This window comes from Hylobates moloch, unplaced genomic scaffold (assembly GCF_009828535.3).
Source record: "Hylobates moloch isolate HMO894 unplaced genomic scaffold, HMol_V3 SCAFFOLD_5, whole genome shotgun sequence".
Classification (NCBI taxonomy): Eukaryota; Metazoa; Chordata; class Mammalia; order Primates; family Hylobatidae; genus Hylobates; species Hylobates moloch.
Window position 1 is genome coordinate 113,974,094 of NW_026652280.1, and position 23,224 is coordinate 113,997,317.

At 39.9% G+C, this 23,224-nt stretch overlaps 1 protein-coding gene across 10 annotated transcripts in view; it reads left to right on the forward strand.

Annotated features, from left to right (window-relative positions):
* PHTF1 (putative homeodomain transcription factor 1) overlaps positions 1 to 23,224 on the forward strand; it is a 77,006-nt gene that overhangs the window by 29,651 nt on the left and 24,131 nt on the right. For 9 of the 10 annotated variants that reach the window (XR_004248297.2, XR_009213665.1, XR_009213666.1 and 6 more), the window contains 6 exons: positions 4,175 to 4,331; positions 5,863 to 5,997; positions 17,582 to 17,741; positions 18,614 to 18,787; positions 18,892 to 18,981; positions 20,254 to 20,475. Coding sequence is in view for 6 of the 10 variants with exons in the window: in XM_032154962.2 (XP_032010853.1) it covers positions 4,175 to 4,331; positions 5,863 to 5,997; positions 17,582 to 17,741; positions 18,614 to 18,787; positions 18,892 to 18,981; positions 20,254 to 20,475 (938 nt within the window). In the remaining 4 variants the exon portion in view is untranslated. The remainder of the gene's footprint in view (positions 1 to 4,174; positions 4,332 to 5,862; positions 5,998 to 17,581; positions 17,742 to 18,613; positions 18,788 to 18,891; positions 18,982 to 20,253; positions 20,476 to 23,224) is intronic. The other variant, XR_009213667.1, reaches the window with a different exon arrangement.

The window sequence follows — 23,224 nt, forward strand, 5'->3', positions numbered from 1 at the left end:
TCTGAGAGATACTTAGAGATTTCCACCTAAAATTAAAATATTTTGTCTTTCTTGCTGCTGCTGAAAATACATGACTTTTTAAGTATTTTTACAAATTTTAAGTGGTTTTTGCTGTCACATTTGAAAGCTATTGATTTATAATTAAAATTGTTATAACCAGCTGCTTTATTAAACTCTTTGTCATCAATTCTAATAGTTTTTCAGTGCTTGTATTAGATTTTATAATGATACAACCATATGGTTGGCAAATAATGACAATTTGGTTTTCTCCTTTCACATACATTTCATTTACTTTCACCGAATCAGTCAACATTTCAGAGTATTGTTAAATGATAACAGTGAGTGGTCATCCTTGTTTTGTTCTTGATTCAGAATATCTTCACTAACATATAATATGTATTGATTTTACTTATATATTCTTTAGCATGTTAAGGAAATATTTTTATTCTTAATAGTTTAGAAAATATGGGCATTTGAGATGAATTACAAATCAAGAACAAATGTATGTATGTGTTTTTTTTAATACAATGCTTTTTATTTTACTGTTACCTGGAGTTGGGCCAGACTTCACAGGTTTAGGGCACAATCCTCTACAAGACTGCTCTTCCTTCAGATATCAGCCTCCAGTTTGGTGGTCCCCAGGATCACTCTCACTTCTGACCAGGTTGCTATAGTTTTGGGTTGATTGGATGGAATGACTCTCAGAACTTCAGAAAGTGCTAAACTTACAATTATAGTTTCATTATAGCAACAGAATATAAATGAGAGGAGAGGTATAGGAGTGTTTGGGATGGTTCCAAACAGGATGCTTCCATTGTCCTCAGGTAGCAATATGCAAAATATTGCCACCCAGGGAAGCTCCCTGAAGCTTTGGTATGTAGAGTTTTTATTGAGACTTTATTATTTAGGCCTGATTGATGGAATCATTGACATGTGGTTGAATGCAGTCTCCATCACCCTTCACTCCTCAAAGGTCTCCTACTATGGCTCAAAGACCCAAGCCTTTAATCACATAGTTGGTCTTTTTGGGGGGGCCAGCAGCCGTCCTTAGGTACCTGGTTAGCATAAACTATCAGGCCTGTCACAAGGGGCCGACAATGAATAGCAAAGGTACTTCTGTCACTTAGGAAATTCAAGGGCTTAGAGGTCACCTCCCAGGAACTGGGATCAAATGCCAACCAAATTCTTTTTTTTTTAACTTTTTAATTTTTGTGGGTATGTAGTAGGTATATATATTTATAAGGTAGATGAGATACTTTGATACAGGCATGCAATGCATAATACATCATGGCAAGTAGGGTATTCATCTTCTCAAGCATTTATCCTTTGTGTTACAAACAATCCACTTATACTCTTTTAGTTAATTTTAAATGTACTACTAAATTATTGACTATAGGTCACCTTGTTGTACTATCAAATACTAGGTACTTTTCATTCTGTCCCATGAACCATCCCCACATCCCCTACTCCACCCCCACTACCCTTCTCAGCCTCAGAGCCTTCTACTCTCTGTCTCCTTGAGTTCAGTCATTTTAATTTTTAGCTCCCACAAATAAGTGAGAACATGTGAAGTTTGTCTTTCTGTGCTTGGTTTATATCACTTAACATAATGTCCTCTAGTTCCATCCGTGTTGTTGCAAATGACAGAATCTTATTCCTTTTTATGGCTGAATAGTACTTCATTGTGTATGTGTACCACATTTTCTTTATCCGTTCATCTGCTGATGGACACTTAGGTTGCTTCCAAATCTTGGCTGTCGTGACAGTGCTACAACAAATGTGGGAGTGACTCTGATATACTGATTTCCTTTCTTTCTTTTGTTCTTTTTTGTTTGTTTGTTTTGAGACAGAGTCTCATTCTGTCACCCAGGGACTGCAGTGCAGTGGCATAATCTCAGCTCACTGCAACCCTCTGCCTCCTGGGTTCAAGTGATTCTCCTGCCCCAGCCTCCCGAGTAGCTGGGACTACAGGTTCCTGCCACCATGCCTGGCAAATTTTTATATTTTTAGTGGAGACAGGGTTTCACCATGTTGCCCAGGCTGATCTTGAACTTCTCACCTCAAGTGATCCGCCCACTTTGGCCTCGCAAAGTGCTGGGATTACAGGCATAAGCCACAGTGCCCAACCACCATTTTCCTTTCTTTTGGGCATATACCCAGCAGTGAGATTGCTGGATCATATGGTAGTTCTATTTTTCTTTATTTGAGGAAACTCCAAGCTGTTCTTCATAGTGGTTGTACTACTTTACATTCCCACCAACAGTGTGCGGGGGTTCCCTTTTCTCAATATCCTCTCCAGCATTTATTATTGCCAATCTTTTGGATAAAAGCCATTTTAACTGGAGTGAGATGATATCTCATTGTGGTTTTGATTTGCATTTCTGTGATCAATGATATGAGCACATTTTCACATGCCTGTTTGCCATTTGTATGTCTTCTTTTGAGAAATGTCTATTCAGATCTTTTGCCCATTTTAAAATCAGATTATTAGGTTATTTCCCATAGAGTTGTTTGAGCTCCTTTTATCTTCTGGTTATTAATCCCTTGTCAGATGGATAATTTGCAAAGACTTTCTCTCATTCTGTGAGTTGTCTCTTCTCTTGATTGTTTCCTTTGCTATGTAGAAGCTTCCCCCGGCCCGGCCCCCCGCCCCTCCATCCCTGAGACGGAGTCTTGCTCTGTCGCCCAGGCTGGAGTGCAGTGTTGTGATCTTGGTTTAACTTGATGTGACCCCATTTGTCCATTTTTGCTTCACCAACCAAATTTTATTTTTTTTTGAGGCCAGGTCTCACTCTGTTGCCCAGTCTGGAGTGCAGTGGTGCGATCTTGGCTCACTACAGCCTCGACTTCCTGGGCTCAAGTGATCCTCCCACCTCAGCCTCTTGAGTAGGCTGGGAGTGGGACCGCAGGTGCGTGCCACCATGTTCAGCTAATTTTTTTGGAGTTTTGTAGAGATGGGGTTTTGTTGTGTTGCCCAGCCTAGTCTTGAATTTCTGGGCTCAAGTGATCTACCCACCAGGCCTCAAAAAGTGCTGGGATTATAGGTGTGAGCCACCATGTCCAGCCGCCAACCAAATTCTTTATTACATAACTGTCAGTTGAGATGATTTGTATTGTATAGATGTGATCAAAATTACATTGTATGAAATTATTACATTAATTCAGTTGAGTCAACAAATACTTAAGCCTACTGTGTCTGTGCCAAATTTTCTTCTAGTTGCTGAGATAAATTTTCTACTTTTAAATGTCAAATTCACTTTGATAGTATTTCAATCATTTATCCAACAAATATTGAGTGTCTATTCTGTGCTCCAAGTACTGGTTTCCAACAAATGTTGAGTGTCTATTCTGTGCTTCAGGTACTAGTTTTAGATATAGCAGTGAACAAACCAGACAAAACTCCTTGTCTTCATGGTGCTTACTTTTTAGTGGCAAATTTATATTTACATTCTCAAGTCAACAAGATCTGTAGTTTATTGTCTGGGTACTTTGATTATTGTGTTTGAGTACTGGGATTTTATTAGGGCATGGAATAGGTAACTTTCTTTTTCTCCGCACAGGAATAGTTTGTGTAGCACAAGAATTACTATTTATGTGAAAATCTGAAATATGTTAAAATATGGAGATACTTTTTGATATTTTTCCATTTCATTTACTTCTTTAAACATTTTATATATATGCTTTGATTTGCATTTCATATATATATACACATATATGTATATTTCTTCTTCATTATATATGAAATGAAAAGGCAACACAGCATAGTAGTTAAGAGTGAGGACTCTGGAGCCTGACTACCTGGGTTCAGTCCCCATCTTTGCTGTTTGCTTTCTGTGTAGCCTTGGAAAATACTCTTCCTTTGAGCAACACAGCACTTCAAAATGTGTGTTGTATACAGCATCTAGTTGTTTTTGTGGTGGAAACCCTTTCGAAATATCTAAATTATCATGCTCCTAGAAAGGTAAATCCTTTTAACAGAGTATTCTTCACTTGCCAAGGGATCTAGGGCTTCAGTTTTTCACTCGGCTAATGTGCAGCTGGATGGGTATTGTAGGAAACTGTTTATTTGTGTACTTTTTTAAATGATGGATTTTTATAGGAACAGTTGGTATAGTTTTTAGAATGAATTTTAAAGATGAGCGCTAATGTTTTACATCTTAAAACCTCTTTTCAGTTATAGCAATTGTCTTATATTTGATGATGCCTATTGTGAACGTAAGTGAAGTACTTGGACCCTTGTGCCTTATGCTACTTATGGGAACTGTCCACTGTCAAATTGTGTCTACTCAGATAACAAGACCATCAGGAAACAATGGAAATCGAAGAAGAAGGTAAGATGAGAAATTACACTGTAGTTGTATATTTTCTGGGAGAGGTATTGTAGAGATTTATACAATCTTTGATTAATTTAAAATCTCCCTCTTTTGTGTTTTTCATTATTTTTTGGCTTAGAAAATGAATGCATTACTTTGCACTTTTCTCCTTGATGCTGAGAAACCTTGTTATAAACTTTCAGTTCCAGTTTGGGATTTTTGTCATTCAGTACAGTTGTTTAAAAGGAAAATTTCTATACTATATTATTCCTTATAAAATGTATCATATATTGGCTTTGAAGAAAACATTCTCTTTGAAATTCAGTCTTAATCAAAATTTGGTGAAAATTCACTGTAAACAAGGATCTTGGTACATTTGGTTAGTGCTGCCAAAATTTTACCTTTTTTCAAAGATGTGTAATAAGAATTGATTTCTAAGTGGTCTAAACTTTTTTTTTTTTTCTTTTTGAGACAGAGTTTCGCTCTTGTTGCCCAGGCTGGAGTGCAATGACGCAGTCTCGGCTCACTGCAACCTACACCTCCCGAGTTCAAGCGATTCTCCCGCCTCAGTCTCCTAAGTAGCTGGGATTACAAGCGTATACCACCACGCCCGGCTAATTTTTTTTTTTTGAATTTAGTAGAGACGGGGTTTCACCATGTTGATCAGGCTGATCTAGAACTCCTGACCTCAGGCGATCCACCCGCCTCAGCCTCCCAAAGGGCTGAGATTACAGGCGTGAGCCACTGCGCCCAGCCATCTAAACTTTTAATAAGTATTTATTTGGCTTTTCATTACATATTGAATTCATGTTATATTTTAATCGATTATATGGTATATGTGAGTTTTGGAACTGTTGAAATGTTCTTAGCTCTATGCAGTGTTATTTTCTAAAAGTTATGTTATCTTCCCTCAGAATATCTGTAGATTTTTGCCTGTGTAAACAATTACTAAATAAGAATTTTCCATTAGGTGCAATGAATTTCAACATATTCTTATTTTTGAATGTTATTTTATAAACTTTTTGAAAAAGATTTCTTGTAAATTCAGTTAAATTGATGGAATGTTTTCTAAGGAAATAAAATGCTATGCTATGTCTTATTGATATCTATAGTATATATCTTTTAATTGTCTAGGATATCAATAAAAAGTGATCAGTTGCTACTATTCTATGTTACCCTTATAAAATGTGCCATAAGAGGTAGATTCCTAACGTCCATATTTAAAGAAATTTCTCCTTCTGCTAGTGGTATTGAATGTGCCTGAACAGACTCTTGGTCATACAAGTGGACATTTTTTTTTTTAGTAGATTCTGAATAGCGGTTCTATTTCTTTAATGACTGAACAACATTGTAGCGTAGGACTTTGGTTTGGAATCTAGTTTTGCCGTCAAATCAGAAAGCTCTTGCATAATTTATCCTCAGAATATGAAGTTAAACTATACTCGATTTTAGGTAGTAATTTGTCAGTATAATTTTCTGTAGGGATATTTTTGGCAGAAATAGAAAGGGTCTTGAATAATCTGAAGTTACTGAATTTTTTTTTTTGTAGAAAATTACGAAAAACTGTAAATGGTGATGGGAGCCGAGAAAATGGAAATAACTCCTCTGATAAAGTCAGAGGAATAGAAACTTTGGAATCTGTACCCATTATTGGTAGTTTTTGGGAGACTATCTTTGGCAACAGGTGGGAGTCTTTTTTACTTGATTTTGTATTCACATGGTGTTTACAGAATGTATAGTATCATCAGGCCATAGGAGTAAGTAGTATAGACTTATCTTGGTGTGATTTTTAAGGGTTATCAGAGGGCTTGCTTACTCAAAATGTTGTCTTCACTGTCTGTTTTGTTACCTGTGAATGCAGTAATCTATCATGGAAGTATTCTGTTTTTTTTTTTTGTTTTTTTTTTTGAAACGGAGTCCTATTCTCTCACCCAGGCTGGAGTGCAGTGGCACGATCTTGGCTCACTGCAACCTCTGCCTCTTGAGTTCAAGCAATTCTCCTGCCTCAGCCTTCTGAGTAGCTGGGATTACAGGTGCCTGCCGCCACACCCAGCTAATTTTTGTATTTTATTAGAGACAGGGTTTCACCATGTTGCCCAGGCTGATATCGAATTCCTGACCTCAGGCCTCGGGCATGAGCCATCGCACCTGGCCTGATTTCCTTTCTTGTGGTTATATACCTAGCAGTGGGGTTGCTGGATCACATGGTAGTTCTATTTTTCTTAATTTGAGGAAACTCCAAGCTGTTCTTCATAGTGGTTGTACTACTTTACATTTCCCCCAACAGTGTACGGGGATTCCCTTTTCTCCATATCATTTCCAGCATTTGTTATCGTCTGTCTTTTGCATAAAAGCCATTTTAACTGAAGTGAGATGATATCTCATTGTGGTTTTGATTTGCATTTCTGTGATCAATGATATGAGTACCTTTTCATATACCTGTTTGCCATTTGTATGTCTTCTTTTGAGAAATGTCTATTCAGATCTTTTGCCCATTTTAAAATCAGATTATTAGATTTTTCTATAGAGTTGTTCGAGCTCCTTATATATTCTGGTTATTGATCCCTTGTCAGATGGATAATTTGAGACTTTCTCTCATTCTGTGAGTTGTCTTTTCACATGGTTGGTTGTTTCCTGTGCTATATGGAAGCTTTTTAACTTGATGTGATCTCATTTGTCCATTTTGCTTTGGTTGCCTGTGCTTGTGGAGTATTATTTAAGAAATCTTTGCCCAGACCAATATCTGGAGAGTTTCCCTAATGTTTTCTTTTAGTCATTTCATAGTTTGGGGTCCTAGATTTAGTTCTTTAATTAACTTTTATTTGATTTTTGCATATGGTGAGAGATAAGGGTCTAGTCTCATTCTTCTGCATATGGATATTCAGTTTTTCCAGCACCATTTATTGAAGAGACTGTCCTTTCTCTAATATATGTTCTTGGTATCTTTGTCAAAACTGAGTTCACTGTTGGCCAGGCACTGTGGCTCATGCCTGTAATCCCAGCACTTTGGGAGGCTGAGGCGGGGGGATCATTTGAGGTCAGGAGTTCAAGACCAGCCTGGCCAAACCTTGTCTCTACTAAAAATACAAGAATTATCCGGGCATGGTGGTGGGCACCTGTAATCCCAGCTACTCGGGAGGTGGAAGTGGGAGAATCACTTGAACCTGGGAGGCAGAGGTTGCAGTGAGCCAGGATCTCACCACTTGACTCCAGCCTAGGTGACAGAGTGTGACCCTGTCTCAAAAAAAAAAAAAAAAAAAATGAGTTCACTGTAGATGTATGGATTTATTTCTGGGTTCTCAATTCTGTTCCATTGGCCGATGTGTTTTTATGCCACTACCGTGCTCCTTTGGTTACTATAGTGCTGTAGTACAATTTGAAGTCAGATAATGTGATTCCTTCAGTTTTGTTATTTTTACTTAGGATAGCTTTGGTTATTTTGGGTCTTTTGTGATTCCATATAATTTTTATTTATTTATTTATTTTTTTGAGACGGAGTCTTCCTCTCTTGCCCAGGCTGGAGTGCAATGGCGTGATCTCGGCTCACTGCAACCTCTGCCTCCCAGGTTCAAGGAATTCTCCTGCCTCAGCCTCCCAAGTAGCTGGGATTACAGGCGCCCGCCACCACACCTGGCTAATTTTTTTTTTATTATTATTTTTAGTAGAGACAGGGTTTTACCATGTTGGCCAGGCTGGTCTCGAACTCCTGACCTCAGGTGATCTGCCCATCTTGGCCTCCCAAAGTGCTGGGATTACAGGCGTGAGCCACCACGCTTGGCTGATTCCATATAAATTTTAGGATTTTTTTTCTATTTCTGTGAAGAATGTCATTGTTATTTTTATAGGGATTGCATTGAATCTGTAGATTGCTTTGGTTAATATGGATATTTTTCACAATAGTCATTCTTCCAGTTCATAAACTATGGAATATCTTTCCATATTTTTTGCGTTCTCTTCAATTTCTTTTCTTTTTTTTTTTTTTTTTTGAGACAGAGTCTCGCTCTATCGCTGAGGCTGGAGTGTGGTGGCATGATCTTGGCTTACTGCAGGCTCCACCTCCTGGGTTCATGCCATTCTCCTGCTTCAGCCTCCCGAGTAGCTGGGACTACACGCACCCGCCACCGTGTCCGGATCATTTTTTGTATTTTTAGTAGAGACGGGGTTTCACCATGGTCTCGATCTCCTGACCTCGTGATCCGCCCATCTTTGTTTCCCAAAGTGCTGGGATCACAGGCGTGACCCACCGCGCCCAGCTGCGCTCTCTTCAATTTCTTACATCTATGTTTTATAGTTTTCATTATAGAGATCTTTCACTTCTTTGGTTAATTGCTAGGTGTTTAATTTTAACTATTAGAAAGCGTGTAACTTTCTTGATTTTTTTGGATTGTTTGCTGTTGGCATATAGAAATGCTATTGATTTTTGGCTGGGCACAGTGGCTCACGCCTGTAATCCCAGCACTTTGGGAGGCCGAGGCGGGCAGATCACGAGGTCAGGAGATCGAGACCATACTGGTTAACATAACATGGTAAAACCTTGTCTCTACTAAAAATACAAAAAAAAAAAAAAATTAGCTGGGCGTGGTGGCAGGCGCCTGTAGTCCCAGCTACTCGGGAGGCTGAGACAGGAGAATGACGTGAATCCGGGAGGGGGACTTTCAAGGAGCCGGAAACACCCCACCCCACCCCCACCCGGGGGAAAAAAGAAAAACCCCATCTAAAAAAAAAAAAAAAAAAAGAAATGCTATTGATTTTTTTATGTCAATTTTGTATCCTGCAACTTTAATGAATTTGTTTATCAGTTCTGATAGTTTTTTGGTGGAATCTTTAGGTTTTTCCAAATATGAGATCTTATTATCTGTAAACAAAGGTAATTTGAATTCTTCTTTTCCAATTTGTAGGCCTTTCATTTCTGTCCCTTGTCTGATTGCTCTAGCTAGGACTTCCAGTACTATATTGAATAACAGTGATGAAAGTGGGCATCTTTGTCATTTTCCAGATCTTAGAGGAAAGGCTTTCAGTTTTTCCTCATTCAGTATGATACCAGCTGTGGGTCTGTCATGTGACTTTTATTCTTTTGAGGTATGTTCCTTCTATACCCTGATTTTTGAGAATTATTATCATGCAGGGATATTGAATTTTATCAAATGCTTTTTCATCATCATTTGAAATGATTATATGTTTTTTTTCCTTCATTCTTTTGGTATGATGTGTCACATTAATTGATTTGTATGTATGTTGAACCATCCTTGCATCCCTGGTATAACCCTACTTGGTCATGATGAATGATCTTTTTATTTATTTATTTTGTCTTATTGTTATTCATATTTGAGACAGAGCCTCAATCTGTTGCCCAGGCTTGAGTGCAGTGGCGTGATCTTGGCTCACTGCAACCTCTGCTTCCCAGTTCAAGTGATTCTTGTGTGTGAGCCCCCCATGTAGCTGGGACGACAGGCATGTGCCACCACATCCCTCCCTAATTTTTTGTATTTTTTGTAGAGGTGCACAGAAGTATTGAGATTTGAGAACCTCTGCCTAGATTTCACAGGATGTATGGAAATGCTTGGATGTCCAGGCAGAAGTTTGCTTCCGGGGCAGGGCACTCATGGTGAAACTTTGCTAGGGCAGTGTGGAAGGGAAATGTGGGGTGGGCACCCCCACATAGAGTTCTCACTGGAGCACTGCCTAGTGGACCTGTGAGAAGAGGGCCACTGTCCTCAAGACCCCAGAATGGTAGATCCACCGATAGCTTACATTGTGCGCCTGGAAAAGCCATAGACACTCAACACCAGCCCATGAAAGCAGCCAGGAGGGAGGCTGTACCCTCCTGGTGATACTTGATATCATTTTAATTTTCTGGAATGTTTTAAGACTTGTTTTGTGGCTATAATATGGTATATCCCTGAAAATGATTCATGCACTGAGCAGAAAAATGTGTATTCTATAGCCAGTAGGTAAAATGTTCAGTAAATGTCTGTCAGGTCTATTTGGTCTGTAGTGTAGATTAAGTCCAATTTTTTTTTGTTGATTTTTCTATTTGGATGATCTGTCTAATGCTGAAAATGAGGTTGAAGTCTCCAGCTATTATTGTATTGGAGTCTATCTCTCTCTTTAATAATATTTGCTTTATGTATCTGGGTGCTTCAGTTTTGTGTGCATATATATTTACAATTGTTATGTCCTCTTGCTGCATTGACCCCTTTATCATTATATAATGACCATCTTTAACTCTTTTTATAGTTAAAGTCTATTTTGACCAATATAAATATAGCTACTTGATATGGTTTGGCTGTGTCCCCACCCAAATATCAACTTGAATTGTATCTCCCAGAATTCTCACGTATTGCGGGAAGGAGCCAGGGGGAGGTAATTGAGTCATGGGGGCTGGTCTTTCCTGTGCTAGTCTTGTGATAGTGAATAAGCCTCACAAGATCTGATGGGTTTATCAGGAGTTTCCGCTTTTGCTTCTTCCTTATTTTCTCTTGCTGCCGCCATGTAAGAAGCGCCTTTTGGCCGGGCACGGTGGCTCATGCTTGTAATCCCAGCACTTTAGGAGGCCGAGGCGGGCGGATCACGAGGTCAGGAGATCGAGATCACAGTGAAACCCCGTCTCTACTAAAAATACAAAAAATTAGCCGGGCGTGGTGGCGGGCGCCTGTAGTCCCAGCTACTCGGAGAGGCTGAGGCAGGAGAATGGCGTGAACCCAGGAGGTGGAGCTTGCAGTGAGCCGAGATTGCGCCACTGCACTCCAGCCTGGGCGACAGAGCGAGACTCCGTCTCAAAAAAAAAAAAGAAGTGCCTTTCACCTCCTGCTGTGATTCTGAAGCCTCCCCAGCCTTGTGGAACTGTAAGTCTAATTAAACCTCTTCTTCTTCTCAGTCTCAGGTATGTCTTTGTCAGCAGCATGACAATAATACAGTAAATTGGTACCAGTAGAGTAGGGTGTTGCTGAAAAGATACCTGAAAATATGAAAACAACTTTGGAACTGGGTAACAGGCAGAGGTTGGAACAGTTTGGAGCGCTCAGAAGAAGACAGGAAAATGTGGGAAGTTTGGAACCTCCTAGAGATTTGTTGAATGGCTTTGACAGCAATGCTGATAGTGATACGAACAATAAGGTCCAGGCTGATGTGGTAACAGATGGAGATGAGGAATTTCTTGGGAACTGAAGCAAAAGTGACTCTTGTTATGTTTTAGCAAAGAGACTGGTGGCATTTTGCCCCTGCCTTAGAGATTTGTGGAACTTTGAACTTAAGAGGGATGATTTAGGGTATCTGGCGGAAAAAATTTCTAAGTAGCAAAGCATTAAAGAGGTGATTTGGGTGTAGTTAAAGGCAATCGGTTTTATAAGGGAAGCAGAGCATAAAAGTTTGGAAAATTTGCACCCTGACTATGTGATAGAAAAGAAAAACCCAGGCCGGGTGTGGTGGCTCACGCCTGTAATCCCAGCACTTTGGGAGGCCAAGGTGGGTGGATCACCTGAGGTCAGGAGTTCAAGACCAACCTGGCCAACATGGTGAAACCCCATCTCTACTAAAAAAATACAAAAATTAGCCAGGCATGATGGTGGGTACCTGTAATCCTAGCTACCTGGGAGGCTGAGGCAGGGGAATTGCTTGAACCCAAGAGATGGCATTTGCAGTGAGCTGAGATCACGTCACTGCACTCCAGCCTGGGTGACAGAACGAGACTCTGTCTCAAAAAAGAAAAAAAAAAAGAAGAAAAGAAAAACCCATTTTCTGGGGAGAAATTCAAACTGGCTACAGAAATTTGCATAAGTAGCAAGGAGCCTAACATTAATACCCAAGCAATGGGGAAAATGTTTCCAGGCCATTTCAGACACTTTTATGGCAGCCCCTCCCATCACAGGGCTGGAGGCCTAGGAGGAAAAAGTGGTTTCGTGGGCTGGACCCAGGGTCCCCATGCTGTGTGCAGCCTTGGGACTTGGTGTCCCATGTCGCAGTTGCTCCAGCCATGGCTGAAAGGGGCCAATGTACAGCTCAGGCTGTGGCTTCAGAGGGTAGAAGCTCCAAACCTTGGCAGCTTCCACATGGTATCGAGCCTGCAGGTGCACAGAAGTCAAGAATTGAGGTTTGGGAACCTCTGCCTAGATTTCAGAAGATGGATGCCCAGGCAATAGTTTGCTGCAGGGGCAGGACACTCATGGAGAACCTCCGTGAGGGTAGTGTGGAAGGGGAAAGGTGGGGTCGGAGCCCCCACACAGAGTCCCTACTGGGGCACCGCCTAGTGGAGCTGTGAGAAGAAGGCCACCATCCTCCAGACCCCAGAATGGTAGATACACCAACAGCTTGCACTGTGCTCCTGGAAAAGCCTCAGACACTCAACACCAGCCTGTGAAAGCAGCCAGGAGGGAGGCTTTACCCTGCAAAGCCACAAGGACAGAGCTGCCCAAGACCACGTGAACCCACCTTTTGCATCCGCGTGACCTGGATGTGTGAGACCTGGAATCAAGGGAGATCATTTTGGAGCTTTAAAATTTGACTCCCCCACTGGGTTTCGGACTTGCAAGGGCCCTGTAACCCCTTTGTTTTGGCCAATTTCTCCCATTTTGAACATCTGTATTTACCCAATACTTGTATCCTCATTGTGTCTAGGAAGTAACTAGCTTGCTTTTGATTTTACAGGCTCATAGGTAGAAGGGACATGCTTTGTTTCAGATGAGATTTTGGACGCTGGACTTTTGGGTTAATGTTGAAATAAGACTTTGGGGGAGTATTGGGAAGGCATGATTGGTTTTGAAATGTGAGGACATGAGGTTTGTAGAGGCAAGGAGCAGAATGATATGGTTTGGCTGTGTCCCCACCCAAATCTCAACTTGAATTGTATCTCCCAGAATTCCAGTGGGTTGTGGGAGGGGCCCAGGGGGAGGTAATTGAATCATGGGGGCTTGTCTTTCCCATGCTATTCTTGTGATAGTGAATAAGTCTCATGAGATCTGATGGGTTTATCAGGGGTTTCCGCTTTTGCTTCTTCCTCATTTTCTCTTGCCGCCACCATGTAAGAAGTGCCTTTCACCTCCCACCATGATTTTGAGGGGCCTCCCCAGCCATGTGGAACTGTAAGTCTGGTTAAATCTCTTTATCTTCCCAATCTCAGGTATGTCTTCATCAGCAGCATGAAAACGAACTAATACACTACTCCTGCTAATTTTTAGTTTCTATTGGCATGGAATGTCTTTTTCCATCCCCTTATTTTCAGCCTGTGTGTATCTTTATAGGTAAAGTTTGTTTCTTGTAGGTAACAGATCATGGATTTTGTTTTTTTAATTCATTAAGCCACTCTATGTCTTTTGATTAGAAAGTTTAGCTCATTTACATTCCATGCCTTTATTAATAAATAAGGACTTACTCCTGCCACTTTGTTAGTTGTTTTCTGGTTCATTTGTGATCTTCTCTTCTTTCTTTCCTTCCTGTCTTCCTCTTAGTGAAGGTAATTTTCTCTAGTGGTATTTTAAAATTTATTTATTTTTATTTTTTATGTGTGTGTTATTATTTTTTAAATTTGGGGTTACATTGAGGCTTGCAAATAATATTTTATAACCTATTATTTTTAAACTGATAACACTGATTGCATAAACAAGCAAACTCATAAACCAGCAAAGAGAAAAGTAATAAAAATTGTACACTTTCACTCTGTCCCCTTGCTTTTTAACTTTTTGTTGTTTGTATTTATATCTTATTGTACTGTCTATGTCTTGAAATGTTGTATTCTTTTAAATTGGTTCATCTTTTAGTCTTTCTGTTGAAGATATGAGTCGTTTACACACAACAATTACAGGGTTATAATATTCTGTCTTTTTTGTGTATTTACTATTACTAATGAGTTTTGTACCTTCAGATGATTGCTTATTGCTCATTAATGTCATTTCTTTCAATTTGAAGAAGTCTCTTTTGCATTTCTTGTAGGCAGGTCTGTTGCTGATGAAATCCTTCAGCTTTTGTTTTTTTCTGGGGATATCTTTATTTTTCTTTCTTGTTTGAAGTTTATTTTTGCTGGGTATAGTATTCTAGGATAAAAAGGTTTTTCATTTAGCAGTTTAAATATGTCAGACCAGCTGGACATAGTGGCTCGTGCCTATAATCCCAGCATTTTGGGAGGTCAAGATGGGAGGATTGCTTGAGGCCAGACATTCAAGACCAACCTGGGCAACATTAGGGAGACCCAGTCTCTACAAAAATAAAAATAAGAAATCAGCTGGATGTGGTGACATGTGCCTGTGGTTCCAGCTATGCTGGAGGTTGAGACAAGAAGATTACCTGAGCCCAGGACGTCGAGGCAGTAGTGAGCTGTAATTGTAACAGTGAACTCCAGCCTGGGCAACTGAGATCCCCATCTCAAAAAAAAAAAAAAAGGGAAAAATAAGTAAGTAAATAAATATGTCATACCACTCTCTCCTAACCTGTAAAGTTTGCACTCAGAAGTCTGCTGCCAGACATATTGGAGCATCTTTGTATGCTATTTGTTTCTTTTCTCTTGCTGCTTTTAGGATCCTTTCTTTATCTTTGATCTTTGAGGGTTTGATTGTTAAATGCCTTGAGGTATTCTTCTTTGTGTTAAATCTGTTTGGTATTGTATGACCTTCTTGTACTTGAATATTGGTATCTTACTCTAGATTTGGGAAGTTTCCTGTTATTATCCCTTTGAATAAACTTTATACTCCCATCTCTATCTCTACCTCCTCTTTAAGGTCAGTAACTCTTAGATTTGCTGTTTTGAGGCTATTTTCCAGATCTTTTAGGTGTGTTTCATTCTTTTTTATTCTTTTTCTTTTGTCTCCTCTGTGTCTTTTTAAATAGACTGTCTTCAAGCTCACTAATTCTTTCTTCTGCTTGATCAATTCTGCTGTTAAGAGACTCTGATGCATTTCTTCAGCATGTCAGTTGCATTTTTCAGCTCCAGAATTTGTTTGATTTTTTTTTTTTTAGTTATTTCACTCTCTGTTAAATTTATCTGATAGGATTCTGAATTCCTTCTGTGTATTCTTGAATTTGTTTGAGTTTCCTCAAAATAGCTTTTTTGTTTTTCTTTTTGAGACAGGGTTTCACTGTCATCGCTCAGGTTGAAGTGCAATGGTACAATCTTGGCTCACTGCAAACTCCACCTCCTAGGCTGAAGTGATCCTCCTGCCTCAGCCTCCCAAGTAGCTGGGACTACAGGCACATGCTATTGCACCCAGCTAATTTTTGTATTTTTTGTAAAGACGAGGTTTTGCCATGTTGCCCAGGCTGGTTTTGAACTCCTTAGCTCAAGTGATCCACCTGTCCCTTGGCCTCCCAAACTGCTGGAATTACAGGCCTAAGCCACTGTGCCTGGCTAAAAATAGCTATTTTGAATTTTCTGTCTCTAAGGTTGTATATTTCTGTCTCTCTGGAATTGGTCACTGGTATCTTATTAGATATTGGTGAGGTCATGTTTTCTTCGATGGTCTTGATGCTTGTGGATGTTCATTAGTGTCTGCATTGAATGGTTAGATGTTTATTGTAGTCTTCACAGTCTGGGCTTCTTTGTACCTGTCCTTCTTGGGAAGGCTTTCCAAGTATTTGAGGGGAATTGGGTGTTGTGATCTAAGTCTTTGGTCACTGCAGCTGTATCTGCATTAGGGGGCACCCTAAGCCCAGTAATATTGTGGCTCCTGCAGACTTGTAGAGGTTACTGCCTTGGTGTTCTTGGGTCAGATCTGGGAGAATTCTCTGGATTACCAGGGAGAGACTCTTGTTCTCCTCCCTAACTTTCTTCCAAACAAATGGAGTCTCTTTCTCTCTGTGTTGAGCTGCTTGGAGCCAGGAGGGGTGACACAGTACCCCTGTGGCCATTAATACTGGGACTGGCCTGGGTCAGGCCTGAAGCCAGCACAGCACTGGGTCTTGCCCAAGGTCCACATGGTGACCACTTGCCTGTCTACCACCCATGTTTACTCAAAGCCCAAGGGCACTACAATCAGCAGGTGGCAAATCCAGCCAGGCTTATGTCCTTCCTTTTAGGTCAGCAAGTTACCCCTGGCTCTAGGCAGATCCGGAGATGCTGTCAGGGCCTGGCGTTGAGAACCTTAGGAATCTACCTGTCATTCTATTCTACAGCAGCTGAGCTCACACCCAAACCAAAAGACAAACTCCTTCTCATTCTTCTCTCCCATTTCCTCAAGCAGAGGAATCTCTCCCCATGGCCACTGCTGCCCCAGGCCTGCAGCAAGTACTGCAAGGCTGTTGCCGATATTCACTCAAGGTCCAAGGGCTCTTTGGTCAGCTTGCGGTCAATGCTGATAGGCCTGGCTATCTCCCTTCAGGGCAGTGGGCTCCCCTCTGGCCCAGAGTGGGTCCAGAAATACCCATCCAGGAGCCAAGGCCTAGAATCAGGGACCTCAAGAGCACACTTCATGTTCTACCCCACTGTGGTTGAGCTTGTACCCTGCCTGTAAGACAGAGTCCCCTTTACTCTTCCCTCTCTTTTCCTCAAGCAGAAAGAGTCTCTCCCTGTAGCCACCACAGCTGGGAATATACTGGGTCACTCCTGAGGCCAGCATGGCTCTGAGTCTCACCCAATGCTCACAGTGAGTACTGCCTGGCTACCACTGTTGATTATACAGAGCCCAAGGGCTCTTTGGTCAGCAGGTGATGACTCTTGCCAGGACTGGATCCTTCCCTTCAAATGTGCCGGTTGCATTTCGGTCCAAGGCATGTCTAGAAATGTCATCCATAAGCTAGGTCCTGGAATGGGGGCCTCAGGACTCTGGTCCCTTGTTCTACTGTGGCTGAGCTGGTATCCAAGTTGCAAGACAAAGTCCTTTTACTCTTCTGTCTCTTCCTGGGCTGTGAATATCACTGCCTGGCTTTGCAGTAAGGGTGGCAAAAACACACTCCCTGGCCACCCAGCTGGTGTCTCAGTAGGTCATGTGCACCCTAAGTCTACTGGGCTAGTGGAGTGGCAGTAACAGACGATATAAGGTAGGAGTTGCATCGTGTCTGAGAAGATGTGGAGAGGACTGTGAACCTACTTTTGTGCAACACTGAAAAGTATATGCTTCCTTTCAGTTAATTGACATGAGTCTTTAAAGAATAGACTCACATTCTGAGTCTGTGATTAAATATTTTGTCATTCTACACCCTTACTTAGCAAGCTAAAGTCCTGAAAAATATGATTCCTGAATTTTCTTGATTTCCAGAATAATATAGCGTATTCGTTAAAAGAAAGTGGTTTCATGAAAGATGTTACTTTCAAAAAACTAATCTTCTTTTCCTTTTTTAAAAAATAGGATTAAAAGAGTAAAATTAATATCTAACAAAGGGACTGAAACTGACAATGACCCAAGTTGTGTCCATCCTATCATTAAGAAGAGACAATGTCGACCAGAGATTAGAATGTGGCAAACAAGAGAGAAAGCAAAATTTTCAGATGGAGAAAAGTGCCGTAGGGTAAGATGTAGATGGATTTAACACGGGGTTTTTTTCCCCATGTAACATTTTCCTATTAAGATTCTGTTAGAGATATAAAATAGGTACTAGTGGGTTTATAAATTTGTCCTAACAAGTAAAGCCACAGGATATGAAAAGAAGATACCACATGAAGACTGGAACTTAGTCTTAAAATTTCTAGTACTAGACTTGTTATTAATTTTGCGAGTTATCCAGCCTTAGCAGTAGGCTGGTAGATTTAATAAACAGATTAGTGAAGAGGGTGCTGGGTCATATTCCAGAGAAGCAGTGATAGTATAGTAAGAGTTTGGGAAATTATTTTGTAGGTTTAAGTAGAGATGGTCTGCTCTGTGTCTAAAACTAGCTACACACTTTTACTTTATAGTCTTAAACTGTTTTCTTATTGGTTAAATTGTGGCATTTAGTCTAATAATTATTGAGTCGTTACTATAACCAGGCATTGTTCTGAGTACTTTACGTATACTAACTTATCTCAGTTATTTTCAACAAACCTGTGAAATACATGCTTTTATTATCATTTCTTTTCAGATGAGGGAACTCAGCTCCAAACAGATATAGTAAATTGCTCAAGGTTATGTATCTAGTAAGTAGAAGAGCTGTGCTTCAGGCATAGAGTTTGACTTGAGTCTTGGTTTTTGAATACTACATAACACTGCCTCTTCATTTAGGATATTTAGTTTCAACTTAGTATTTTTCTTAATTGAGATTAAGTAATATATGGATTTGTTCAGTTTTGGGTTAGTTTACTTTTGCTGCTTGGTAGTTTTTGTATTTTTTTTTGTGTTTACACATGCAGCTTATTAGAATATTTTGGGCTGTCCCCTGTGAAGGTATTGCTGTTCTTTTTGTAGGAGGCTTTTAGGCGTTTGGGTAATGGGGTGTCTGATGACCTGTCAAGTGAAGAAGATGGTGAAGCTCGGACACAGATGATATTATTGCGTAGGAGTGTGGAAGGGGCCTCAAGTGACAATGGTTGTGAAGTTAAGAATAGAAAATCAATACTTTCAAGGCACCTAAACTCTCAGGTAATTTCTATTTTAGTTTATGAAAGTATAGGACTGAATCATTTAAGTTAGTAACAAAGCATTTAACATATTTTCCTATTGCTTGTTGGTTTGATTTTTGGCAGGTAAAGAAAACCACTACAAGGTGGTGTCATATTGTGCGGGATTCAGATAGTCTGGCTGAATCAGAATTTGAATCAGCAGCCTTCAGCCAGGTAAAGTATCCCTTTGAGAAATCAAGGTATATTTTTGAGTGTAATAACTTTATCCATTCCTTTTTTTTATTGGTTGCCCTAAAGTAGCGTTTACATTAATATTTGCCAGCCCTTCCGTTGTCTCCAATTATCCATCTCCTTATCTAGCAGCTTTTAATGACTACACACATAGAAAGAATATTTTCCTACATCGACCCTAAGCTTAAAAGTATCACAGATGATGCCCAGCAGGAGGTTACTTAATCCCTAAATAATGAGATTATTAAATATTCACTTGGAATATGAAGTTTATTTTTAAACATCATAAATTGGATTGACACTGATGAAGACAGATTTTTGAGAAAGGAGTTCTGAAAGATGGGAGTAGTAAATCTCATCATGAGAGCTAAAGGGCATATTATATTATTTGGAAAATTGTTACTCAGAGGTGAGCAGAGTAGATGGTGGTGGTGTGGTTTTTTCTTTTATTTTGATTAACAAGGCAATTGTGGTCATGGAATAACTTTCGTATTTATGTTTGTACTTTTCTTTGCCTGATTATCCTTTAACATTTTGGAGCTGAGTCCTGTTCACGAGTAGGTCTGTAGTCAATTTCACAATATTTAGAGTTGGGGTCACTTTGTGTGTGTCAAAAAGCTCAGCTAAGCCAGTTGAGTGGGTCATCTTGGTGTGCTTACAGGAATCACTCCCCTCCCAGAACACCTTAGTTGATCAGTTCCATAACTTGGCAATAGCTTCTTAGAGGGAGTCCTGCTTGCTAGAGACATCAGTTTAACATTTAAATATTAAAATGTATTATTGGCTGGACATGGTGGCTCACGACTGTAATCCCAGCACTTTGAGAGGTTGAGATGGGCGGATAGCTTGAGACTAGGAGTCGGAGACCAGCCTGGACAACAAAATGAGACCCTATCTTTACAAAAAAAAAAAAAATATATATATATATATATATATATGCGGGTGTGATGGTATGCATCTGTAGTGCCAGCTACTCAGGAGGCTGAGGTAGGAGGATCATTTGAGCCTGAGTTTGAGGTTGCAGTGGGCTGTGATCATGCCACTGCACTCCAGCCTGGGTGATAGAGCGTGACCCTGTATCAAAAAATAAAAAAGCATTATTGTTACGTGAAGCCCTGTGAAAAAATGAATTCATGGTGATTGACTTTTGAAGGCTTTCAAGCCATTGCTGTAGATAACTTGTTTTAATTTTATTTCACATGTAATTATTTTTAAAGATTAATAACATTTTTTGCTTTTTGTTTTCCTTTAAAGGGCTCTAGATTGGGTGAGAGTGGTGGCTCTCGAAGCCTCAACATGTCAAGAAGAGACTCAGAAAGCACCCGCCATGACTCGGAGACTGAGGATATGTTATGGGACGACCTGCTACATGGCCCAGAGTGCCGGTCATCTGTCACCAGTGACAGTGAGGGGGCCCATGTGAATACCCTTCACTCAGGGACCAAACGTGACCCCAAAGAGGATGTTTTTCAGCAGGTCTGTGCAGGCATGATAAGAATAGCTAGTATTTATTGTGTTCTTACTGTGTGTCAGGCACTCTGTCATCTCATTTAACTTTACAATAATCCTGTAGGGTAGATACTATTATTATCCCCAGTTTAGAGGTGAGGAAACTGAGCCTAGCCTATAAGTGAAGATGTTGGGATTAGAACTCAGGGAGAAGTAATCTAGAGTTGCCCTAACCTAAATTTTTCTGTATATTACTTTTTCTTATTATTTTCCTTAGAATGGTCCTTAATGTGTATTTTATATTTTGTATGAGTAGAGTTTGCATGTAGAGAATATACCTTATATTTTCATGAACATCACAGTGTTACATATGAATAACTAGGAAATGGTATTGCTTGCTTTTTGAATATGCATGAAATAAATAATGCTTTTAATTTCAAGTTTTATATTAATATCATAAAATCAGATAGCCATTAGAAGGTATTTCAACCTTCCAATCAATGTAGAGATTCATTCTACATCTGTAAATTTTTTACCATCTGTTATGTGGTGATAATAGTTCCTACTTCTTAGGAATAGTGTGAAATAGCTAATGAGATAATATAAAGTACATAGCATAATACCTGGCAAGAGTAAATACCCAATAAATGTTAGCATTATTATTAATATCTCCATCAGGTGATCAATTGGCCTCTTAAATACTTCTGGAGCTGTAGTGCTTGTTATTTAATGATACAGCTTATTCCACTTCTGGATAGATTGAATGATGAAGAAATAGTTCTCATATCAACCTTTCAGTTGCTTAATGTCAATGATTGTTATGATTCTTAGGTTTTTGTTCTTTAGGCTAAATATTTCCACATTGGCTTGCAAATAGTGGATGATGGATATATATTTGTTTAATTATCAAATATTCTCGATTCAAAGATACCATTTATTTAGGTTATACATTTTCATTTAAAAAATCGCTTCATTAAATGTATATAATTTTTAAAAAATTAACAAGAAACAGTGTAAATTTTCTCATTAAAGTTTTCTTTTTTGGGACAGAGCTCACTTTGTTGCCCAGGCTGGAGTGCAGTGGTGCAATCATGACTCACGGCAGCCTTAACCTCCCCAGCTCAAGTGATCCTCCCACCTCAGCCTCCTGATTAGCCACCATGGTTGGCTAATTTTTAATTTTTTTGTAGAGACAGGGTCGCACTATGTTGCTTAGGCTGGTCTTAACTCCTGGGTTCAAACAGTCCTCCCACCTTAGCCTCCCAAAATGTTGGGATTACAGGGGTGAGCCACCATACCTGGCTCTCATTAAAATTTTTGCTACTTTTTCTGATTTTGCAGTGAGGCTACATATTTTTTGCATTCAGTCTGAAGATTCATCTAAATTACATTAGCTTTCAGTAGTTATGCATAGTATCATGAAGATCTTGATCTTCTTAGCACTCCCCTCCTTTGAGATTTGCAATATAATTTTAAGACATATATAAGAATAATTGAGTGTGGTAAACTCACCATGTCAAATGCAATAAATCATTTTCCAATCCTGTTCACCTAGCCTATTCTTCTTTTATTCCCTGTATTTCTTAATACCACATTACCCACCCAAGTCAAAAAGCTTGAAGTCATTCTTGACCCCATTTTTTTTTTTTTTAGATGGAGTCTTACTCTGTCACCCAGGCTGGAGTACAGTGGCACAATTTTAGCTCATTGCAACCTCCGCCTTCCAGGCTCAAGTGATTCTCCTGCCTCAGCCTCCTGAGTAGCTAGGATTACAGGCGCCTGCCACCTGCCACCACACCTGGCTAATTTTTGTATTTTTAGTAGAGACGGGGTTTCGCCATGTTGGCCAGGCTGGTCTCAAACTCCTGACCTCAAGTGATCCACTCGCCTTGGCCTCCGAAAGTACTGGGACTACAGGTGTGAGCCACCGCGCCCAGCTGGCCCCATTCTTTCCACCCTTAACAACTTATGTTCTTTTGATTCAGCTGTCTAAATACCTGCATCTCTCTGTTTGTGGTCCCCTGCTTGGTGCAGACCATCATCTTATCTCAACTGGATCATTGCAGTAGCTTCTGTAGGGTTGCCTCTGTTCCTTTCATTTTCCTTGCTACAGCCAGAGTGATACTTCTAAAACACAAATCTGATAATGCTACTTCCTTTAAAATCCTTTTTTCTTCTTTCTGGATTGCTTGCTTCTGTTCCTTTATTTGTTCTAATACAGTTTCGTCTCTGACCATTCCCTCCCTGCTCCTCACATGGTGAACTTCGACTCGACTAACCTTCTTTGTTTCTGATATGTACCAGGCCTCATGTGCCTCTGGGCCCTTACACATACAGGTTTCTTTGCCTGGGACATAATTTTCTCTAGTGCCAATTCTTCGGGTTCATTCCTTTTTATTTCCAGGCAGGTCTTGGCTTGAGTGATGCTGCCTTCAGGAAGCCTTTCCTATATACTCCTAAAGCACTCTTGCCTTTCCTTACCATGCTGTATAGTAACTTCCTTCAGAAGTCTATAAGCTCCTTGATAGCAAGGACATCTATCTTGTTCTCTGTTTTATCCACAGGCATGATACATAGTAGGTGCTTAATATGAGTTGTATAAGTCAGTGAATCAATCAAATCAGTGATTCAAATCAATAAATGCTTGTTGGCATTTTGCTAAGCATTGTGGTAGAAAGAGAAAAAATATGCCAGATGGTCCTTTTCTAGAAGGTTATCTTTTAGTTTGGGAACAAGATAATTATATAGGAAATAAATAGAGGACGACATAAAAGCA